Here is a 19,796-nt window from a genome sequence, read left to right as displayed (position 1 = left end):
AATTTGAAGGAAACATGTGCGCCATTGATGAAGCAAATCTTTGCTGCCATATTTACAAAACCTCTAGCTCCCAAATTTTTCCCACTATATTCACATTTATTTTAGGTTGTACCAGAGTTCGCAGCATGCACTGATTTTTATCTTTTGTTAATGGCAACAGGGAAGTACCGAAAGGCTTGTAAGAGGCATGTGAATACATCATATATTGTTTACTTTGGACATGTGTGGACATGCTTTTCACTTGTCAACATAAAGGCATGAAACATATGCATATGTACCTACCCATGCCACGTAAAAAGCACTGACGCGCCTCGAAAAGTGGCTTACAAGCAATATTCATTTGGCATGAACCTACTAGATAATACCGCCGATCATACACATTTCGTACATAATATACAAAGACAAACATGGGTGTAACTTTGTATACTTTCGAGGTCCCATGTGGGACCCCAATGCCAACATTTGGGACCCCAATTGTCATTTTGGGACCCCAATAATGGAGGCCCCCGAGACGCACCAGCTACTTTGCAAACGGAGGTCCGATGTTCATATAAAAGGTTCTCTATTTAAATAGGAGGCCCCTTGGACAAATCGGAGACCCTGTTGGACAAATAGGAGGCCCCCTGAACAAGTAGGAGGCCCCCTGAACAAGTAGGAGGCCCCCCGGAAAACAGGAGGCCCCCTGGAGAAATAGGAGGCTCTCTGGACAAGCAGGAGGCCTCCTGGGCAAATAGGAGGACCTAGACAAATAAGAGGCCCCTAGACAAATAGTAAGCCCCATGGACAAATAGGAGGCCCTCTGTACAAAAAAGAAGCCCCCTGAACAAATAGGAGGCCCCATGGACAAGTAGGAGGCCCTCTGTACAAATAGGAGGCCCCCCTGCAAAAATAGGAGGCCCCCTGGACAAATAGGAGGTACTAGACCTAGACAAACAGGAGGCCCCTTTCACAAAAGGATGCCCCCTGGACAAATAGGAGGCCCCATGGACAAGTAGGAGGCCCTCTGTACAAATAGGAGGCCCCCTGCAAAAATAGGAGGCCCCCTGGACAAATAGAAGGTCCTAGACCTAGACAAACAAGAGGCCCCTTTCACAAAAGGAGGCCCCCTGGACAAATAGGAGGCCCCTTTCACAAAAGGAGGCCCCCTGGACAATAAGGAGGCCCCCTGAACAAGAAGGAGGCCCCCTGGATAAAGAGGAGGCCTCCTAAAAATAGGAGCCCTCTGGACAAATAGGAGGCCGCTTGGAAAATAAGAGGCTACTTTAACCAATAGGAGGCCCCCTGGACAAATAGGAGGCCCCCTGAACACGTAGGAGGCACGCTGGACAAATAGGAGGCCTCTTGGGCAAAGAGGCCCCCTAGAAAAATAACAGGTCCCTTGGACAAATAGGAGGCCCCCTGGACAAATAGGGGACCTCTTGAACAAATAGGAGGCTCCATGGAAAAGTAGGAGCTAGAGGTCCTCTGTACGAATAGGAGGCCCGCTGGACAAATAGAAGGCTCCCTTAACAAAAAGGAGTCCCTTAAAAAAGGAGGCCCCGGGACAAGTAGGAGACCCTTGGACAAATAGGAGGCCCCTGCACAAATATGAGACCCCTAGTCGAATAAAAGACCCCTGGATAAATAGGAGGCCCCTGGACAAATAGGAGGCCCCTGAACACGTAGGAGGCCTCCTAGATAAAGAGGAAGCCCCCTGGAAAATAGAAGCCCCCTGGATAAATAGGGGACCTTCTGGCGAAACAGGAGGCCTCCTGGACAAATAGGAAGCCCCATAGACGAATAGGAGGCCGCTTGGACAAATAGGAGGCGCCGTTAACCAATAGGAGGCCCCCTAGACAAACAGGAGGCCCTCTGTAACAGTAGGAGGCTCTCTGTACGTACAAGAGACCGGCGCTCGACCTGTACAAGCTTAGCTGTATGTACACTAGGAGGCTCTCTGTGCAAGTAGTCGAAGTAGGAGGCTCTCTGTACTGTACCTACAATTACAAAAAAGAGGCCCCCTGGGCAACTTAGATGCAACACAAATCGGAGGTCACCTATAAAAAAGCGGGACTCTGTTGGAATACCTGATTTAATAAATTATTTTCCTGATATTCAAATTACTTAGGTAATCCTCGTCCGCACATGGGAGGGGGGGGGGGCAGTGGTTGCCACCCCCCCCCGCCCTAGGTAGTTTTTTTCTGCTCTGCACTAAACATTTTGATTGCTAGAAGTCGGATGTTTCGTATAGCTGCTGCTTTATCCTTTTTTAGCGTCCACTGAAAATTTCAAGTTTCTGTGGTTTTCGGTTTCGGAGATATGACCTTATTCTTCAGGTAATGTCACAACCCAAATGACAAATACCCAATGTCTTGCGTTGGCGTTGGGTCTTGTGAGCTTTTGACACCTTGATTTCGGCCTTTTTTGTCAGTCTTACCTCCCACCTATCATGGAACATGTTCACTAAAGGACATGATGTGGAGTTTGCTAATGTAATAATTGAATGAGGACTTTACTCCACAAGAAATCGTTCGGGTCGGAGCTTTCGAATTGTATTACAAAGCTTCGTCAGCGTATCGTAATCGGGTGCGTAATCGGGTTCGCCCTCAATTTTGCGACCGATGCCCCCGAACCCGATTACGATACGCTGACGAAGCTTTGTAATACAATTCGAAAGCTCCGACCCGAACGATTTCTTGTGGAGTAAAGTCCTCATTCAATTATTACATGGAACATGTTGTTCAATGATGTAGAGATGCCAGGGTCAGGGTCAAGGTCAACCTAGGTCGTCTAAAAATATTGCGTTTTAGGCAAGCTGAATTTACTTTCGTGAAGTTTCTTTGACTGTATTTTTGGTAAAAGCTTCTCAGTTCATGATCTCATGTAATATGGACACATTCACAATCGGTGCACACATCAGTATACACACAGACACACACAGACATACAAACACATGTCATTGACCTTGAGCTAACTTGACCTGAAATGACCACAGCCAGCAAAAACCTAGTCGGATAGTGTGACAAAGAGGTTCTAGCTGGCTTGGCATCACAATACGGCAGCGTCATCGGTATATGATGAGCAGCGCACGTGATATTTCAACGGGCAACGGTGACCCCAAACAGCAACATTCTTTAGTTTGGCCTGACCTGGAAGGTCAATGACTGACCTGATGAGGTAAAATTGGTATCATTGGATTCGTCTCTTCCCAAAGAATCTGTTGCTCTTGACCGCAAGGCTTAAAATCTTGTAAGAAAAAATTGTGGTGATGTCGAATAAGATACCTATACAAGCAGCGGGCCAACCCATCATATACCGATGACGCTGCCGTATTAGTGCCAAGCCAGCTAGAACAGCTATTTGTCACACTATCCGACTAATTTGCTGGCTGTGGTCATTTCACGTCAAGTTAGGTCAAGGTCAATGATATGTGTTTGTATGTCTGTGTAGGTCTGTGTATGTACTGATGTGTGCACAGATCGGTTTGTGTGTCCCTATTACACTTGATCATGAACTGAGAAGCTTTTACTAAACATACAGTCAAAGAAACTTCACGAAAAGTAAATTCAGCTTGCCTAAAGCGCAATAATTTTAGATGACCTAGGTTGACCTTGACCCTGACCCTGACGTCTGTACATCGCAGAACAACATGTTCAATGATAGGTGGGAGGTAAGACTGGCAAAAAAAAAGCCGAAATCAGCGTGTCAAAAGCTCACAAGGCCCATAGCCATCGCAAGATATTGGGTATTCGTCATTTAGGACATGACATGACCTGAAGAACAAGGTCATATCTCCAAACCCAAAAGCCACAGAAACTTGAAATTTTCAATGGACGCTGAGAAAAGATAGAAAAGCAGCTATACGAAAAAACAGGTTTCTAGCTTTAAAAATGTTAAGTGTAGAGCAGAAAAAAACTAACTTGGGGGTGGCGACCCTCCCCCCAGGTGCGGGCGAAGGTTAACCCTCACACTTTCTGGGGTCGGCTTACGGCTAGATTCGTTGCGCAGTGCTGTGCCGTTAATTTTTTTCTATAATAAAGGCATTGTGTTTTATTGTCAAATGTGAAAAAGCCAGAAATTTTCGTCGATTTCGGATGCCGCGGGGGATATTTACATACAATGTCACCCTGCTGGCCTGGATCCACCAGTAGGGTCAGGTGACCTACCATTTCTTTATCAATATTCAAAAAAAAAAAAAAAATGGCATCAGAGCTGTGACGAAAAGTAAGTGGCCTAAATCCGATGAGAAAACTGGATTTGGGGGTACCCCAGGTTTGGCTTCTGAGCCTCTGGTCCCCCAATGAAAATTTCTTAGAGGAGGCCCTGGCGTGGTTCGTAAATTACCGCTTCCGCAATTGGAGGCCCCTAATTGCTTGGAGGCCCCCACTAAATGGAGGCCCCCTTGGACGTTTGGGACCCCAATGGTGATGTCAAAGTTTCACCCATGAAGACAAAACCCTATACTTTTATCTCGCATAGCCTCTCCCATGTCGTGCACATAACACATTCACTTCGAAAACAAAATAACAAGTCTGCAGAAACGACATTCTCAAAGACGCTAAAGCAGTTACGTCCAATCACAGTACGTGTCAAATCGCCGACATCCCCGTTCCCGCTCTAACAGGCAGGGCTGCGGAGTAGATGGATTTTCGGCGACTCCGACTCCGACTCCGGCTTTCAAAAACCAGCTCCGACTCCGACTCCGGGCAGAATTGTCGACTCCGACCGACTCCAACTCCCGACTCCGACTCCGCAGACCTAGCAGGGCTGCGGAGTCGACAGATTTTTGGTGACTCCGACTCCGACTCCGGCTCGGGTTTCTAAAATCGACTCCGACTTCGACTCCGACTCCGGTCACAACTGTCGACTCCGACCGACTCCGACTCCGACTCCGACTCCGACTCCGCAGCCCTGCTAACAGGTAACACTCTCGCGCCGGCCGCCGCCGTCTGAGCACCGTCCCCGGGGGGCTGGCGAGTCTATGTCGGTCGCACACACACACACACACCTCTGGCAGCGACCGGGTCCGACACCCTACCATCGCAGCTGCAGACCCAGCTTGGAGGTCTTGAAGTCGGTACGCAGCTGGATGAAACTCATCAGGACAGCACGGTCCAGGCCGGCCTGAAAAACAACCACCGGGCGTGAGATTTGTGTGCATCATCGGGACACTTGATGTTCTTCGAGAGGAACTAGTGTGGCGCAACTTCACACTAAATAGTACGAGTGGTGTTCGGTAGAGATTCAACAACTAAAATGTAAAAGTCACCAGCAAATGTCCCTGGCAGCATACTGTCCGCCATTTACCAGCTATCCCCGTATGCAAGTACTATTGGTGACTTACCAGCTGTCCCTAACAGTGGACCTGTCACTCACCAGCTGTCCCTGGCTGCAGACCTGCCACTCACCAGCTGTCCCTGGCTGCAGACCTGCCACTTACCAGCTGTCTTGGGCTGCGGACACTGTCCTGCCGCTCACCAGCTGCCCCTGGCTGCAGACCTGCCACTCACCAGCTGTCCCTGGCTGCAGACCTGCCGCAGGTTGTCGGGTAGCACCAGCAGCAGGTTGCAGAGCGAGTGCAGCGTCTCGAACAGTGCCGTCACGTGCGCAATCTTCCAGGCGTCCACGCACTTGCGGTACTCATTGACGTCACAGATCACCGCCATCGCGCCTGGGGGACAGAGAACAACATACCGGTCAACACCATACCCTTGTTTGCAGACATTATATGCATCGTCGAAAAAAAAGAGAATAAATATGAATTATGAATGCTTCTTTAGATACAAAAAGAACTTGTAAATAGAATGATAGAGTTAGATGGCCTCCAAGAGCCCGAAGGAATTGATAGAACCATTCGTGAAGCTAGAACGATCCCATTTATTCGATAGACTCATTAGACAAGAAGAGGAGCAGGTTTACGCAGTCGGCTGGTCTCCGATGTTTCTGCCGTTGTTACAGTCCGGTTCCTGTAAGAGTCGACAGCGAACGAGCTGGTAGCAAGACACAGCTCTGTGGCGTACCTGTGGTGTTGTACTGGAACTGCAGCAGGTGCTCGAGCACCACCCGGTGCAGTCGCTCGCCCAGCTCCGTCAGCACCGCGTCCACGTTCTTGCCGTCGCACGAGTCCTGCACGCGCGCCGCCTGGCCGTTCACGAAACGCACCACCTTCCGACACGCCTGGCCGCACGGAGGAGCGAGTGGGGTCAGTCCTGGTAACAAGTCTTAAGTGCAAATACGGACAGCACCTGATTTACAGTCTTTCAACCTTTTATTATAGCATGCTTTGCATAGCATATCCCGGAAATATGCTGCCAGAACGGAAATGGGTGCGCGAAAGTCCGTGAATATGACGAACAAAAAACTCGGATCGAAAATTACCAACCTACAATAAGAGCCGAGTGACGGCTAGCAATCGAGATACCTGTGTCACAGTTGAGATACCGATAAATCTGATGTTCACAGCGTTCATACCTGTGTGGCCGATGCCAGGACCACCTCCTCGGTGTCGGGTCGGAAGTCGGACTTTTTCTGCTCGGTCTGCAGCAGGACGCGCACCCAGGCACAGGCGGCTGACAGTGTCCTGTCCAGGCCCACATCCAGCTTCGACTGCAGACCGGCCAGCAGAGAGCGCCGCTTCTGCGCCGCCTCCGGCTGGCAGCTGAGGAAGGGAGATACGTGTGGCGCTCAGTGGGAAAGGTACGGACGAGCTGCGGCCGACGGATACACACTCAGTTCGAAGTACCAGTCTGTGAGACATAGCGGTTCAAAGCGGAGAAGAAAAAAAAAAAACGATGAAAATGCAAGCATAGAACGCCCGAAGCTTGAAGTGTGACCAAGAGCATTTGAGAAGCATGCTAATTGTGATCATTTTCCGTTTATTTTATTGGGTTTCTGTTCATTTCCGTAATTTATACTACGATCAATCTCAAATACAATTAAGCTGAAACGTCGATCTTTAATACGGACTGCATTGTTCGTAATTCCATTGGGCCGAACTCCACTTGGCTCACACAGTGGCAAACCGTAATTCCCCTCTCCCACTCACCTCTAACTCTCTCACTCTGCCTCCAAGTTGTAACTATCTCTGACTCTTACTCTCTCATTCTCTCAGCTCACCTGGATCCGGCCACCAGCGGCAGCAGCGAGTCGGCGTATTGTTTCTCCAGCAGGTGCACCATTCCGTTGGTCTGCCGCACCACGTCGTAAAAGTATAGCTGCGGCTCGGCCCGCGGCTCGTTCACGGGCACCGCCTGGGAAACGGACACCACACGGGGTACATTGATCAAAGACCCGGGCGAGGTGGGGACGACAATGCCGAAAAACAAAATTGCAGTCAATTTGGTCAACAACGTCAAAGCCAGGGCGTTTAAGAATGACAGGAAATGAGTAGAAACAAAAATTAACTTTGGCTTAACTTTGATCCACGTTAAGGCTAAGTGAAAGTTATACCCAGTGACGTGGAGTCGCTTAGAGTGCCCCCACGGTGCCAAATGTCTCAGTTACCGACCTGCAGGGCCAGCTCGATGCCGTAGTCGATGTGCTCCACCAGCAGACTGTTGGTGAGGATGTCGAACAGCTGCAGCGCGTTCTGCGCCAGCTCCTGCGGCCGCGACAGCACCTGACAACGCTTCAGCGCCTTCTTTGCTTCCTGAGGACACATGTAAACCGACACATGGAATGAGGCTGGGAACGACTCAAAATTCGTCATAGAACGAAAAGGAGTTCTCTCACCTGGAGTTCACGGATTTACAATCATTGCATGGCAGCTGACCAGTGCCTTGCCCAGACGCAGGCGCCCGAAGCGGTAACGAGCGTGCATCAAATCCTGTAGCAGGCTGATGACGTCTCGGGTCCTCCTGTTACAGGTTGGTGACTGACTGTCCTCTCACCTGTAGCAGGTTGATGGCCGTCTCCTCCGATAGGAACGTTCGTCCGCCGTGGTTCTCCACGGCCGCGATGTTGATACTGGTCTTGGTGCCGAGCACGACGGCCGCCTCCCGGCGCAGCTCGCCCAGGCCGCCGTACAGCACGCGCTTCTGGTGTGACTGGGACGCGTAGTACTCGTCCAGTGTGTCCGAGCACGCCTGGCGCAGCTGCGTCAGCTCCTTGCTGCCGGCACCGAGTGGCCGGGTCGGCCGGACGGTCACACAGAGACGCCGGGACGGCCGGACGGTCAGGCAGAGACACCAGGCAGTCGGCTTGTGCTGACACACCGACTCTAGCAGCTGGTGTATCAGTCACCAAAACGCTGAATTTCGTTTTGTTTTCGCGATTATTTTTGAACAAGAAAAAACGGGCAAATTCCGAAGGCGAGCGATTAAATTATCTAGACTTTTTACGGAAAAAATCAATTTGTAATTTAAACGCAAGTTTTTTATATTCACGATTAATTTGGGTATAACTAGCGTATATGCCTATTCAGTGATGAATAGTGTGCGGGGTGCCCATCGGTGTGCGGAGTTGGTGCGTTCGCTCCTACCTGATGTATGTGTTGATGTACTCCTGAAATAGCTTTTTGGCGAGTTTGCTGAGGAACGAGCTGTCGTGGCCCATGTTGAACTTGGCCAGCTGTTTGGTGAGGTGCTGGGTGCGCGAGTAGAGCTCACACAGCTGGTCCAGGTAGCGCGCGCCGCTCGACTGGTCTGCCAGCGTCTGGTGGCGGGACGGTCACGGCGCGATTCGTTATAGATACACCTCGAATGTCACTCCAGTGGAAACCTGATCAAACAGTGGCTAATGAATCGCGCGCGACAGAAGGATCGATGAAATAATCGGAGTCTAGTGTACCGCGTTGGCGATTCTACTATACATTTAGTGCAGCAAAAGTGGCAACCACGACATGATACCTAAATCGTAATAATAAACACAATTAAAGACCCCAAACAAATGCTCAATTGAAAGCACTCACCGAAATTAACAATACGTGAGAACGTCGACAACAAACGAGTAGCCTTACAAAGCAGTAAGCATAGATAAATATGCACATTGTATTACATAATTATGCCAGCACAGCCACTCTCGCTCCTGTAGCGGGCTGTGGGCAGCCCGGCTGCTGCACCGAGCACCCACCTGGTGGAGGTGCTCCTGTAGCCGGCCCTGGAAGATGGTCAACACAAAGCGGCCCATCACCTGGGCCGGGTTGTGGAACACATAGTGGATAAGCGCCTCGTTCCTCTCACACACGGGAACGATCTCTCGGAAAATGTCCCGGCTGACAAACATGCCCTGAAACAGCAGAGCCGATGGTCAGAAACATGCAAACAGTTGCTGAATACACCAGCAGCCTTTAGTGCAATGCATGTTGACTAAGAGCAATCAGTTTCGGTTTGCATTCTGCTGCCTTATCGTGTCGGGTTGGTTAGCGAAAACAGACGGTAATGATCCGTTATAATGTCGGAGGAGTTGTCAACATGCTGACAGCGTCCGCAGACGATCCCGATAAGCACTTACCATCTGACTCTGTTCGATAAAGGCGTCCACGCACTGCGAGAAGCCCTTGAACTGGGCCACCACGGCCGCCACCTCCTTCATGGCGTCACGGTCGTCCCGCTTCTGGGCCGAGACGAACCGCTCTATCAGCCGCCGCTCCACGGCGTCATACTTCTGACTGATCCGGGCGCGGGCGCCCTCGAACCTACCGACAACGAAAACATTCCATCAGCTAAGGGCTTCTTATTATAGGGGGTATGAGCTGGACTTTTGCAGGAAGGGTGAAGTTTTCCTTCGAGTCAGCAGAAAGAATGAGTGAGTGAGTACGTGGGTGAGAGATGAGCTTAAAAGAAATAAATGTATAAAAAGACTTGCAGGCGCTGGTTTTCAAATCACATGAGGTACTATCAAAAGCTAATGATCACTGTTCCATGTTCACTTACTTTGCCGATGGTAGCTCTTGGGATATCAGGTACAACTTCTGTATGACATCTGCCGCTTCAAAAATCTGGGAACGTCACAGGCTTCAAATTAGTGCTGTTTAAATATAAAAATAGATCTAATCATCATCAATAACAATACCAATCAAAAAGATCAAATAACACCTCGGTTTTACGATATGAGCCAGGAACATATTGTATGCGTATTAAGAAAAAAAACACGGTAAAAAAGAATGTGAAGCAAAATATCAGATTTACATCGCTCGGCGGCGCCACCCACCCGGTCCTTATCGTCGAACAGCTCGTCAGAGGGCGCCTCGGCGTCGATGAAGCGGTTGAGGTGCTGCATCAGTCGGAGGGCGCGCTCGTCGCGCGAGCGGGGTGTGTTGACGCTCTCCAGCTGGTCGCCCAGGTGCACCACCTTGGTGGCAACGAAGCTAATCTTTTCGTCCAGCTGGTGCAGAATGCTGAAGTCCTCCTGGATTCGAGGACTCAAGATGTGTTACCTTTCTGTCGTATTTGATCAACACAACACAACAGTTTTGATGCCGTAGCGGGCGTGTTACGTTACCGGGAAACACGCGTTATCCAGGTCAGTGAACGAGGTGAGCTGATGGCCAAACGATTACCTATCCCCCGCTTGACGATCGCGGGTCGGAGTCGGACACCAGTCGGAGGAGGAGGACGTTCTGTCCAAAAGAGGTCAGACGACCTCCACTGGCCATTCAGCTCCTGGCATGTGAATGAGTGGCTCCTTACCATGCATAAGGTAAGGTGAGCTGCAAACATTGACACTAAACAAAACTAGGGTTTTGATACCTACTGACCTTATTTCTGTCCATAAGTCTGTAGACTCTCTGAGAATATTTAGACTCCTCTTCTGTGAGCTTGGCCTCCAGCTCATCACACTCCCTTTGTTGTTTTCTTTGTATGTCTGTCAACTGTCTGCAACAGAAACACAAGTGGATTGCAAAACACCATTTATAAAACACCATTCATATTTGCAAGAAGCAAATACCACTAGCAAATACCACTGTTAAAACAGAATTGGAATGAGCCAGTCGCCTGGGAAGTGGGAAGTGGACTGTGACAACTCACTACAAACTAACACTACCTAAACTTACTAAAAACGATGCTGTGAGTAATACATAGTTATGACATGTGTGGAACATGCAGGGGAAAACCCATCAAATGAGTATCTTACCTGATGGCAGATGTAAATGCATCATGGATAATTTGTGGGTTGAAATCTTCATTGTCAGATTTCACTGACAATGAGCCATTACTTGCCTTCCAAGCTAACCTTTCTACAAAATCTTCTGCACTAAATGATTCCTGTAAACAGAAAACAGCCATTGCCAATGTCATGTAATACTGATACAGCATGCAAACCATGCAGACATGACATTGGAGTGCTGTCTTAGAAATTTCAAAAGCATATCAAAAGATATTCTGACAAGATAAACATGTTTTTATACCTGCCACTATTACTATTTATCTCTATCAAGAGTGAAAGTTTTTAAAGTCAGTAAAACGCAGTTCACACATGACCGTCAGTCTGTCGGTGTCGGGCCCGTCACCGTCGACCTGACGGCCTGCAGCCTGTCAAACGAAAGTTGAGATTTGGTAGCTCCCATTGGCTGCCATATGTTGTGACAGAAATGGCGCACCATTTTCGAGATGGACACAGATGGGGGAAGGGGATGGGGGAGGATAGAGGCCGAGAAGTTAAAAATATTATTTGAATTACAGAAATAAAATACCACGCTTTTACATTTTTATGTCAAATAATACTGCAATTTTATTTTAATGAAAGACACATCGGTTCGCTGACTTAAATCAGGGAGCGAATCTCAAGATATCGTGCCGTAATAAACACTTGCATCTCAACAAATGGATAGAAAATGATATAAATTATCTTAAAAATGCATTTAAGCATCATGCTGCATGATAACGTTCCTTTTCCTCTTCCTCAAACACGCAGACAGTCAAACCGACGGGCCCGTCACCGTCAAAAGTTGAACATTGCTGAACTTTCCAAAGCGACGGCCGTCAGGTCCGGCGCCGGCGCAGTCAGCTGTTGCCGGCCGTCAAACGCTGCCGGTTCACACATGCCCGTCGACCTGACGGCCGTCGCTCCGTCGGTTTCGGCCGTTTTGACGGTGTCGGGCCCGTCACCGGCAGACCTTACGGGCAAGTGTGAACTGCGTTTAAGAGTACAATACATTCTTGTCAGTCAAAAGGAAAGTCTGCATACAGAAGAAAGCGAAACTGGAATATCAAATATCCTCACCTGCTCCACCTCATCCAGTAGCTTATACATCATCATTTTTGGTGTTATTAATGACCAAATAACTCACTCTGAAAAATGGAAAGTAAGGTGAGACACTAATAAAAAATGACACATTTAAGTAAGCAAGAATGTTGCGAAAAAACATTTAAGATAATTTGGTTGCCAGCCCAGGGAAAAAACAATAAAATGAAAATTGAGGCAATTGGTGTCTTATTAAAAAAAGGCCTGATAATCAATGAGATTAACAACATTAGTAGCTAGGTACCTTTAAGATTATTTCAATTTCCTAATGTTTTGATAGACTATTGCAACATTGACATTGACATCAAGCTTCATAACATGTCCAAATTCATCCAGAATTGTCAAGTCAAGTTCATCATATCATACTATGTGTATTTTTCAATTGCTTGACACTACACCTTTTCAGAAATTAAATTCTGACCGACTGAGGGATTACCCTAAGCTCTCATGCCGTAACTTCGGAACAGAAAACTCACCAGTTCAATCGGAAACCGTTATATAATTGACGCCGAATCAACAAAAAATTAGTCAAACCTAAAACAACGATTTCGCTCAATCTCAATCTTTCCCTTCTTCCTTCACGTATACGATAATAGATAAAAAGTCAACACTTATCGCCGGCCTGGGCGTTACTCATTCTTTGACCCTGTTTCAGCATGTGATGCTACCGATGTTGACGTTCGGTTTCCATAGAAACCTGAGGAGATATTGGCAATTGTATCTACGTTTCTATGGAAACCAAACGCCAAAATTAGTAGCGTAAGAACACTGAAACAGGGCTTTTTGTAACATCTGCGCCGCAAGTACTACCATATAGAGCTACCATATCCCAAGACCTCCCTATCAACCTACAAAAAAACTTTTTTTATCGGTGGAATTCGCCATATGGTGTAATGCCCTAAATGACCCTAAACGTTGATGTCGTATGCGGTTTTCCTTGTTTTTCCCCACCAATAAATGGGCGTAGGAACCTCACGGATGGGAGGGGGGAGGGCGGGCAGCGAAACTTCAATGCTACTTTGTGGGAGCCCCAATACCCCCTGTAAAGCAATTCTTTGCAGTTTTGTGCTATCTCACCATGGATGAAGTATTCCCTGCTTAGTTTTGTACATATTTAAATCAAAAATAAATATTTTGCTTGAAAAGTGGCTGAAAAGTGAGGGGCCATGGCCCCCCGCTCCCTCCCTGTTTCAACGCGACCAAAACAGCGTCCAAAGCTCAAAACTGGCATCCGACGTTTTCCGGTTTTGTAATCTACCTGAAGTGTACAAAAACTTCAGAAAGTTTGCTAATCCATGACAGGTGGCCTTTATCATACTGCACTGCAATACGTACAGAAGCGATCGCGAAGCCCGATGAGAAAATCGATTTCTTTAGATGGAGTAGGCCAAGGCCTCCCACAGCGGCTCAAACGTCCTATCGGCTCCGCCAATGTACATATACAATTCACATCTAATTTCATTTCTAAGACGGGCACAGCACAAAGTCATGTTCACCACTAGCACGAGAGATGAGTAACAGGTGCGATGTAGCAATGCCAAAACACGCAACCTTTGTCAGGCTGCGTCAAACTATCTGGAATGTTAAACACAGTGTAGCCAATAACACGCTAAAATGTATCATCAAAAGACGATTAATCACAACGCATCACATTATTTCATGATCGTGACAATGACAGACTTATGACTATTCTGCTGCCAATATCCAGACCAAGAGGCTTAGCTTCAATATGTATGACATTCATAGAAAAAAACTGCACCCGGTGCACACAAGCAATGCCAAAGGCAGTGAATCACAGGAGTTCTCTCAGCCAGTACGGCCAAGCTCACGTCTCTTCAAACATCGAATGGTCCAGCACCATGTTCACCTTATTGGCTACGTCCTTGCAGCCGACACGGGCGAACACCTGCTCGGAGGTGTCGAAGCGCACCTGTCGCAGCACGTGCTGGACGGCCTCCTCCTGGCCGGTGGACACGCCGCGCCGTCGCAGCTCGTCCAGCACACACAGCCGCACGTGCTGCCTCTCCAGCGGCAGGAACGGCAGGTACAGGTCCACCAGAGCTGCCGAGACGATGTCCGACTTGTACAGGCCGCCGGTCTCGCTGAACGCCCTCTTCTCCATCACCGGCTGGAAGGCGGCGATGGTCACCTGATCGCGGGCCACGCCGTCACGCCACTGCTGCAGCATGAACGCGTTGATGGCGAGGCCGCCCGTGTTGCTGAGCAGTATGAAGATGGCGCCGGCCACGTCGACGCCGTGCAGACTGCCGTGGAAGTCCATCAGGGAACGGATGCCCGATAGCACGCCCGGCGGCATCTTGTCCACCTCGTCAAATATAAAGAGGCTGCGCTCGCACCGCGTCAGATTTCCGAGCACGGCGCGGCGCAGGGTGTCAGAGTACCGCTGGATGCTCTCCTCGTCCGAGTACGGAAAGTCCAGGCTGCCCACGTACAGGTGCACGAACCGACTCTGCATGCCGCGCTGGTACAGGCTCTCGGCCACCACGCGACTCACGTGGTTTTTACCGACACCCGTGGTGCCGTGCATGCTGATAACCAGCGGTTTGCGCGGCCGTTGGTCGTGTAGGTGGTTGCTGATCACGCGCGGTATCACTTCGGCCACCAGGTGTTGGCCGTGCACCACCTCGCGCAGACGGTCCCCGAGGTACGGCACCGAGCGCCGAATGTACGGCTCGTCACAGCACTCGCGCATGGTGCACTCCACGGCCCTGACGGGCGCCGAGCGCGCCACCTGGCGCACCAGCGCCGTGTCTCGCACCGACTCCCACACGTAGCTGAGTCCGCCGATGGCGCCCACCGCGCCGGCCACCGACCACGGGTCGATGGCGGCCGACGGACCGACCGCAGCGACCAGCAGCGTCAGCAGGCCGGGCAGCGCCCAGCCGCGCCGCCGCATGGTCCAGCGCTCTGCAGACCAGCGGCGTTCGGTGGCTCAGCAGACCCTGAAACAATGCCAGCCTCATGTCAGACAAATGTTAAAGTGATATGCCTAAAAAATGTCAGCTGTGTAACTGGTGAAGTGTAAGCAAATTCGCTAACATAGCAGGAGGGATTCACTTTTAATTTTTCATTGGATAGATAGGTATAGGTATAGCCCGAGGTATATAGATAATGGACTTTGGGTAGCAGTATGCTATTTGTTGTCCATGTCATTATTGGCTAGGAAATATGTAAGGGTACTCAGTGAGGTTGGAGGTCACAGGTCACAGTTGGCTTTGAGCTGGAGGTGCTTATCTAGCAATTAGCCTTAAATGAAGCAGTGGTGTCAGCAGACACATGGTAGCTTGTTCCAGTCATTAGACACCCTCTGTGAGAAGAACCTTTGTCTGGCTTAATGGACTGACTGCTCCTTGTGTAATTTTGTACTTAGGGCCTTGTGTAATTTCATATGGTGACCTCTTGTGTTTGTCGTCCTCAGTTTGAAAAACTTCTCTCTGTTCACATTGAGCTTCCCTCAGACCCTGACATGCTCTTATAGGTCTCAATCAAGTCACCTCTTTTTATCCTGCCTTATGGTCTTCAAGACTTTTAGTCTGTCTTGGTATGACCTGTGCTTTAACCCCCTCACCAATCTTGTAGCTCTGTGCTGGATGTTTCCTAGCTTTCTGGATTCTTTCTAGATCCTAGAACAATTGTTGTTTAGAAAAAATTACATAATATATGAATAAAATAAAATGGCATCATGAATAAATATCTAATCAAGCAGATTGACCAGACCATAATCTGTGTCAACTGTCAACCAGGACTAAAAAGTTTGTTAATGCCACCAGATATTGGCACTCAGGTTCCACAGACTGAGACAAATAGCCATACTTCAAAGAACCTAGCACCAGTTAAAAGCAGCGTTGAGTATAGGGGAAGGTGAAACCCAAAACCATGTCAAAATAGTGTAATCCACAAAAGAATGAGCTACCTTTAACCTACTGCCTATATTCAGTTACAATATTCATGGGCATTGGGCACTGCTTATAATTTGTTGTTCAAACCTTACCTAGAATATAAGGTAAAGTTTGAACAACAAATTATAATCAGTGCCCCTAAAAATATTTTGTAACTGAATATAGGCAGTAGGTAGCTCATTTAGTAGCTACAGTAGTAGCATCAAAACAGGACTTAAAGGGACTATCCCACCTTCTAAAATGTTGTTAAAACCAGTTAAATTGTGCCCAACTTTATAGATTGGATGACCAGGAACACGGTTCTGGCATTTATTTTTCATTAAACATCTTAGGCTTCCCATATTCCAAACACAAACTTTCAAATATGTGATGTCACAGCCCAAAATTACCTCCTTCCCCAGGCCACATTTCTGTCATAAAGCTGATTCTTTTTACTCTGTAGGCACCACAACAAAGTTCAGACCAAGTTTTAAACGATTTTTCAACAAACAAACCCATTTAAATCAGAATGACTTAACGAGGTGACGTCACACCAACGGTCGCTCCATGTTGAAGATAGGGCCTTGTACAAGGCCCATTTTCAAATGAAGGGAACAAATTTCTTCAACACCAAGAGGCCGTGGGGGTTGCAACCTAGATAGATAGTGGTTTCTGAACCTCGCCACAAACTTGGCTATCTCAACTCAAACCCCATGTTAAAGGTGGGATAGTCCCTTTAACTTTTGAATATGAAAGAATTCTGCCTCTGGTGACGAATCTAGTGACTTTTCCCAAACCGGTGGCAGCATGTGAGATGCTTGCTATAAGAATACCCATATCTTACTCAGTCTATGTTCAGCCCAGTCTGCAATACGTGGCAGAGTTTGACATGTTCTTGCCCGGGTCGACTCTGCGGGGCAGGGAGGAAGCGTCACAAAGAGTCAGCTGGACAAAGATTTGTCCTTGAATTGCTTGAAACTATTCTGTAGTCACTCAGTGTATTAGTCAAAAGTTAGAACACATTGCATTGAAACTAGGGATCGGACGCTAGGGCCTTAGGGCTGTGCGCCCGAATCCACCAACAACTTGAATGGAAGCCACCAAAGCACACTAGACCTCTTGATGCCAGAAACCATTTTAATTTGATCTTCAGATACCAGTTGGGCAAACTAGACCTTTGGAATCAAAATATGGAGGCATCAAAAGATTGATTCCTTATGACCATATTTGGGCATAAATGCAGACCATTTCTAAATCACCAATCATATAAAAATAAGAGAGTGTTTAAAGAAGGAGCATGCCTGATCTTGAACAGAAATGCTGGAACTATCTCCTAAGCAAAATAATATTGCTCCTTTCATAACAATTTGAATTCTATAGGTAGTGAAAGGCAATCAAGGAATGGATTCACTTTAAACAGATAATCATAATATTGATTCCCCATCAGCTGCCTAATCATTATTTTGATTCACAGGTAATGTTAACAGATAGGCAACAATGACTTCCAAGAATACAGCATTTATCTTGCTATTATTCTCATTTAGTGGTATCCTCAGCACCACAACAGATACCTATAGCATTGTTGTACTTTACCTTCACTACATTTGATAACAATTCACAATTTTTAAATGTCAAGACAACATAAACTGAAGCAACAGGTAAAAACCCTATAAATAATATAAAAGCACTACAACAATGATAATTAGGGGTTTATAAATTTCATTTTGCCATTTTACACAAATACTGACTGTTTAGTATGTGATTCATGAAACAAGAATAACATACAGTGTGATTTCCTCAAAACAGCTTTTACGTGATGGACAGTGGCTCTGTCTTTTTCCCATTCACAAGGCGAAAGGGACAATTTCTTAGCTTTGAGGTAACACTTTTTGCAAACCTACCACATTTTTCTACCTTTTTAAAGAAAAATCTCACCGTCATGGGCCTTTTTTCAGCCGTAACGGTACATTTGAATTCAAAAGTGTACCCAAATGAATCAAAAAAATGATTCCATGCCCATATTTGGTCATGGCTCCTCCCACCAGAATCAAATTATTGATGCCTCCATATTTTGATTCCAAAAGTCTAGTTTGCCCAACTGATACTTTGGCTTGATCCATTTGTAGCCTGTAGGGCGTTTTCTGCTACGCGCCCTAACCCAGAACAACAACAACAACTGTAGGGCGTCATCCCAATCGAAACAACGTAATGGCTCATATTCCCAGCATCTTGTTTTTACCCCGGTTGTGCTTTTATTCAACGCAGACATGTAAAATAAATAAAGGTGTAAAATAATGTAAAATAAACTACCTATACATACCTACCAACCAGTGCTACAGTTTTTTTTTTCAGCTGAGCCCGCTTCTCAAAAAACGCCTGCGCCGGATATGTAACAAAAATCATATCAAGGAATTGAAAATATGTGAAAGGAAAAAAACGTCATTTTCTTTGTAAAGTGACGTAAGAATATCAAGAGAGAAAAAGCAAAAAACTTTGATTTATCGTTGCTGATTACCAATAAACAACCTTGATCCAATAAATACAATTAGCAGCAGCCAAGCAAATAGATTTTCCCACAGTGTATATAAATACAGTGTCGGCAAATGAGCCTGGTCACGTGACCGGCGGACTCGTGGTTTTTCGAGGGATCCGCACGTGCGGTTGTGGCGGGGGCACCTCCCGGTAACTGTGGTGCCGACTCGCTCTCGGCCCCCATAGGGATACAATGGGACCTACTTTTTGATTAGCTCTCCTGACTAAACTAGGACGAATTTTTCAAAGATACAACTAGCACCACATGCAGTCGTGTGTAAGCTTTCTAACGGTACCAAAAATATATTTTTATCGGCAAAATTGAATAAGTACAGGCCCATTTTAGGTTCGATTCGTGCTTATGACGGAAGAGAAGCCACCACTAATTATAAATACAACGAACAAGTGTTGAAAACCGGAGTATAAATGCAGTTTTGAATTACATTAAAGCCATTTTCAGTCACTGCAACCGATGAGTGGAAGTGATCGGTGAATTAGGTCACCCGTTACCGTTAGGTATTACTTTTTAACTACCGACCAACAACACCCATAGGTATTGTTCTGATCTATTCCAGACAACAAACTAAGGTTTTGTGTTGAACTGTGCCAGAAAGAGCAGTTAGATCAAATATGGATACGAAGGTAAATAGGACTATACGAGCATCCATGTTGATACGTTTATGCTGGAGCTAGTAGTTGATAGGTGTTCCGTTCTATTGATGCGGGCAAACAACGAATCGGGGTTGTCATGGGCGAATCTATAGGTATAATTGTGTCTTGTATGAAACATGCACGGTATCTGCAAATACTAGAATGCTGCTGCTAAGCTGAAAGAAGGCTCAGCCGGACTTTTATACTATGAACCGGCCATGTTTAGTTTATGCCGGGCTCGAGGGTGCAGTGTTCGTCACGGGCCAGCCAACCCACAGAGCACAGCCCAGCCCAAGCGGGGCCCATGGGCGCCGAACCCAGCCCAGCTCAGGCCCATTGAATTTCACACGCTTTTGAGGCTTTTATGGCGGTCGCCGGAATAGGCAAATGGTAGATCAACTCTTCAAAAATTGTTTCAATATCTACTTCGCTGGGAGGAAATGAGCTTTGATTGTCAAAAAATGCAAAACTTTGCATTTGTTACAGGCACAACATCCGAAATGCAACATGTGCTTACAGTTGTACGCCCGTCCTTAACATGGTTGTCATGAA

The 19,796-nt window shown here is 47.3% G+C and overlaps 2 protein-coding genes across 4 annotated transcripts; both read right to left on the bottom strand.

Annotated features, from left to right (window-relative positions):
* Positions 1 to 4,949: 4,949 nt before the first annotated feature.
* LOC122372445 (exocyst complex component 5-like) lies at positions 4,950 to 12,747 on the bottom strand. The gene is made up of 16 exons (XM_043349613.1): positions 12,639 to 12,747; positions 12,142 to 12,209; positions 11,053 to 11,183; positions 10,676 to 10,793; positions 10,129 to 10,326; positions 9,852 to 9,916; positions 9,430 to 9,613; positions 9,049 to 9,204; positions 8,459 to 8,631; positions 7,869 to 8,088; positions 7,487 to 7,627; positions 7,096 to 7,229; positions 6,451 to 6,637; positions 6,000 to 6,156; positions 5,490 to 5,650; positions 4,950 to 5,103 (listed from the first exon to the last, which is right to left on the bottom strand). The coding sequence occupies exons 2-16, from the start codon at positions 12,175 to 12,177 to the stop codon at positions 5,014 to 5,016; spliced, it is 2,151 nt and encodes a 716-aa protein (XP_043205548.1). The 5' UTR covers positions 12,178 to 12,209; positions 12,639 to 12,747; the 3' UTR covers positions 4,950 to 5,013.
* Positions 12,748 to 13,759: 1,012 nt separating this feature from the next.
* LOC122372451 (torsin-1A-like) lies at positions 13,760 to 18,551 on the bottom strand. Of its 3 annotated transcripts, XM_043349620.1 has the most exons (3): positions 18,386 to 18,551; positions 16,906 to 16,971; positions 13,760 to 15,125 (listed from the first exon to the last, which is right to left on the bottom strand). In XM_043349620.1, the coding sequence occupies exon 3, from the start codon at positions 15,077 to 15,079 to the stop codon at positions 13,988 to 13,990; it is 1,092 nt and encodes a 363-aa protein (XP_043205555.1). In that variant the 5' UTR covers positions 15,080 to 15,125; positions 16,906 to 16,971; positions 18,386 to 18,551; the 3' UTR covers positions 13,760 to 13,987. The 3 variants fall into 3 exon arrangements, with proteins under 3 accessions (XP_043205555.1, XP_043205556.1, XP_043205554.1); XM_043349621.1 differs by lacking the exon at positions 16,906 to 16,971; XM_043349619.1 differs by lacking the exon at positions 18,386 to 18,551 and having other exon boundaries at positions 16,906 to 17,144.
* Positions 18,552 to 19,796: the final 1,245 nt, after the last annotated feature.

This window comes from Amphibalanus amphitrite, unplaced genomic scaffold (genome assembly GCF_019059575.1).
Source record: "Amphibalanus amphitrite isolate SeventyFive unplaced genomic scaffold, NRLGWU_Aamphi_draft 001361F_arrow, whole genome shotgun sequence".
Classification (NCBI taxonomy): Eukaryota; Metazoa; Arthropoda; class Thecostraca; order Balanomorpha; family Balanidae; genus Amphibalanus; species Amphibalanus amphitrite.
This window is presented reverse-complemented; position numbering and strand designations above follow the sequence as displayed.

Coding starts and splice junctions, on each gene's coding strand:
- LOC122372445 (XM_043349613.1), bottom strand. CDS start 12,177: ATGATGATGTATAAGCTACTGGATGAGGTGGAGCAG. Junction 9,614..9,851: donor CAAGAGCTACCATCGGCAAA/GTAAGTGAACAT, acceptor CGTTGTCGGTAG/GTTCGAGGGCGCCCGCGCCC. Junction 6,638..7,095: donor CCGCTGGTGGCCGGATCCAG/GTGAGCTGAGAG, acceptor TCCCTTCCTCAG/CTGCCAGCCGGAGGCGGCGC.
- LOC122372451 (XM_043349620.1), bottom strand. CDS start 15,079: ATGCGGCGGCGCGGCTGGGCGCTGCCCGGCCTGCTGACGCTGCTGGTC.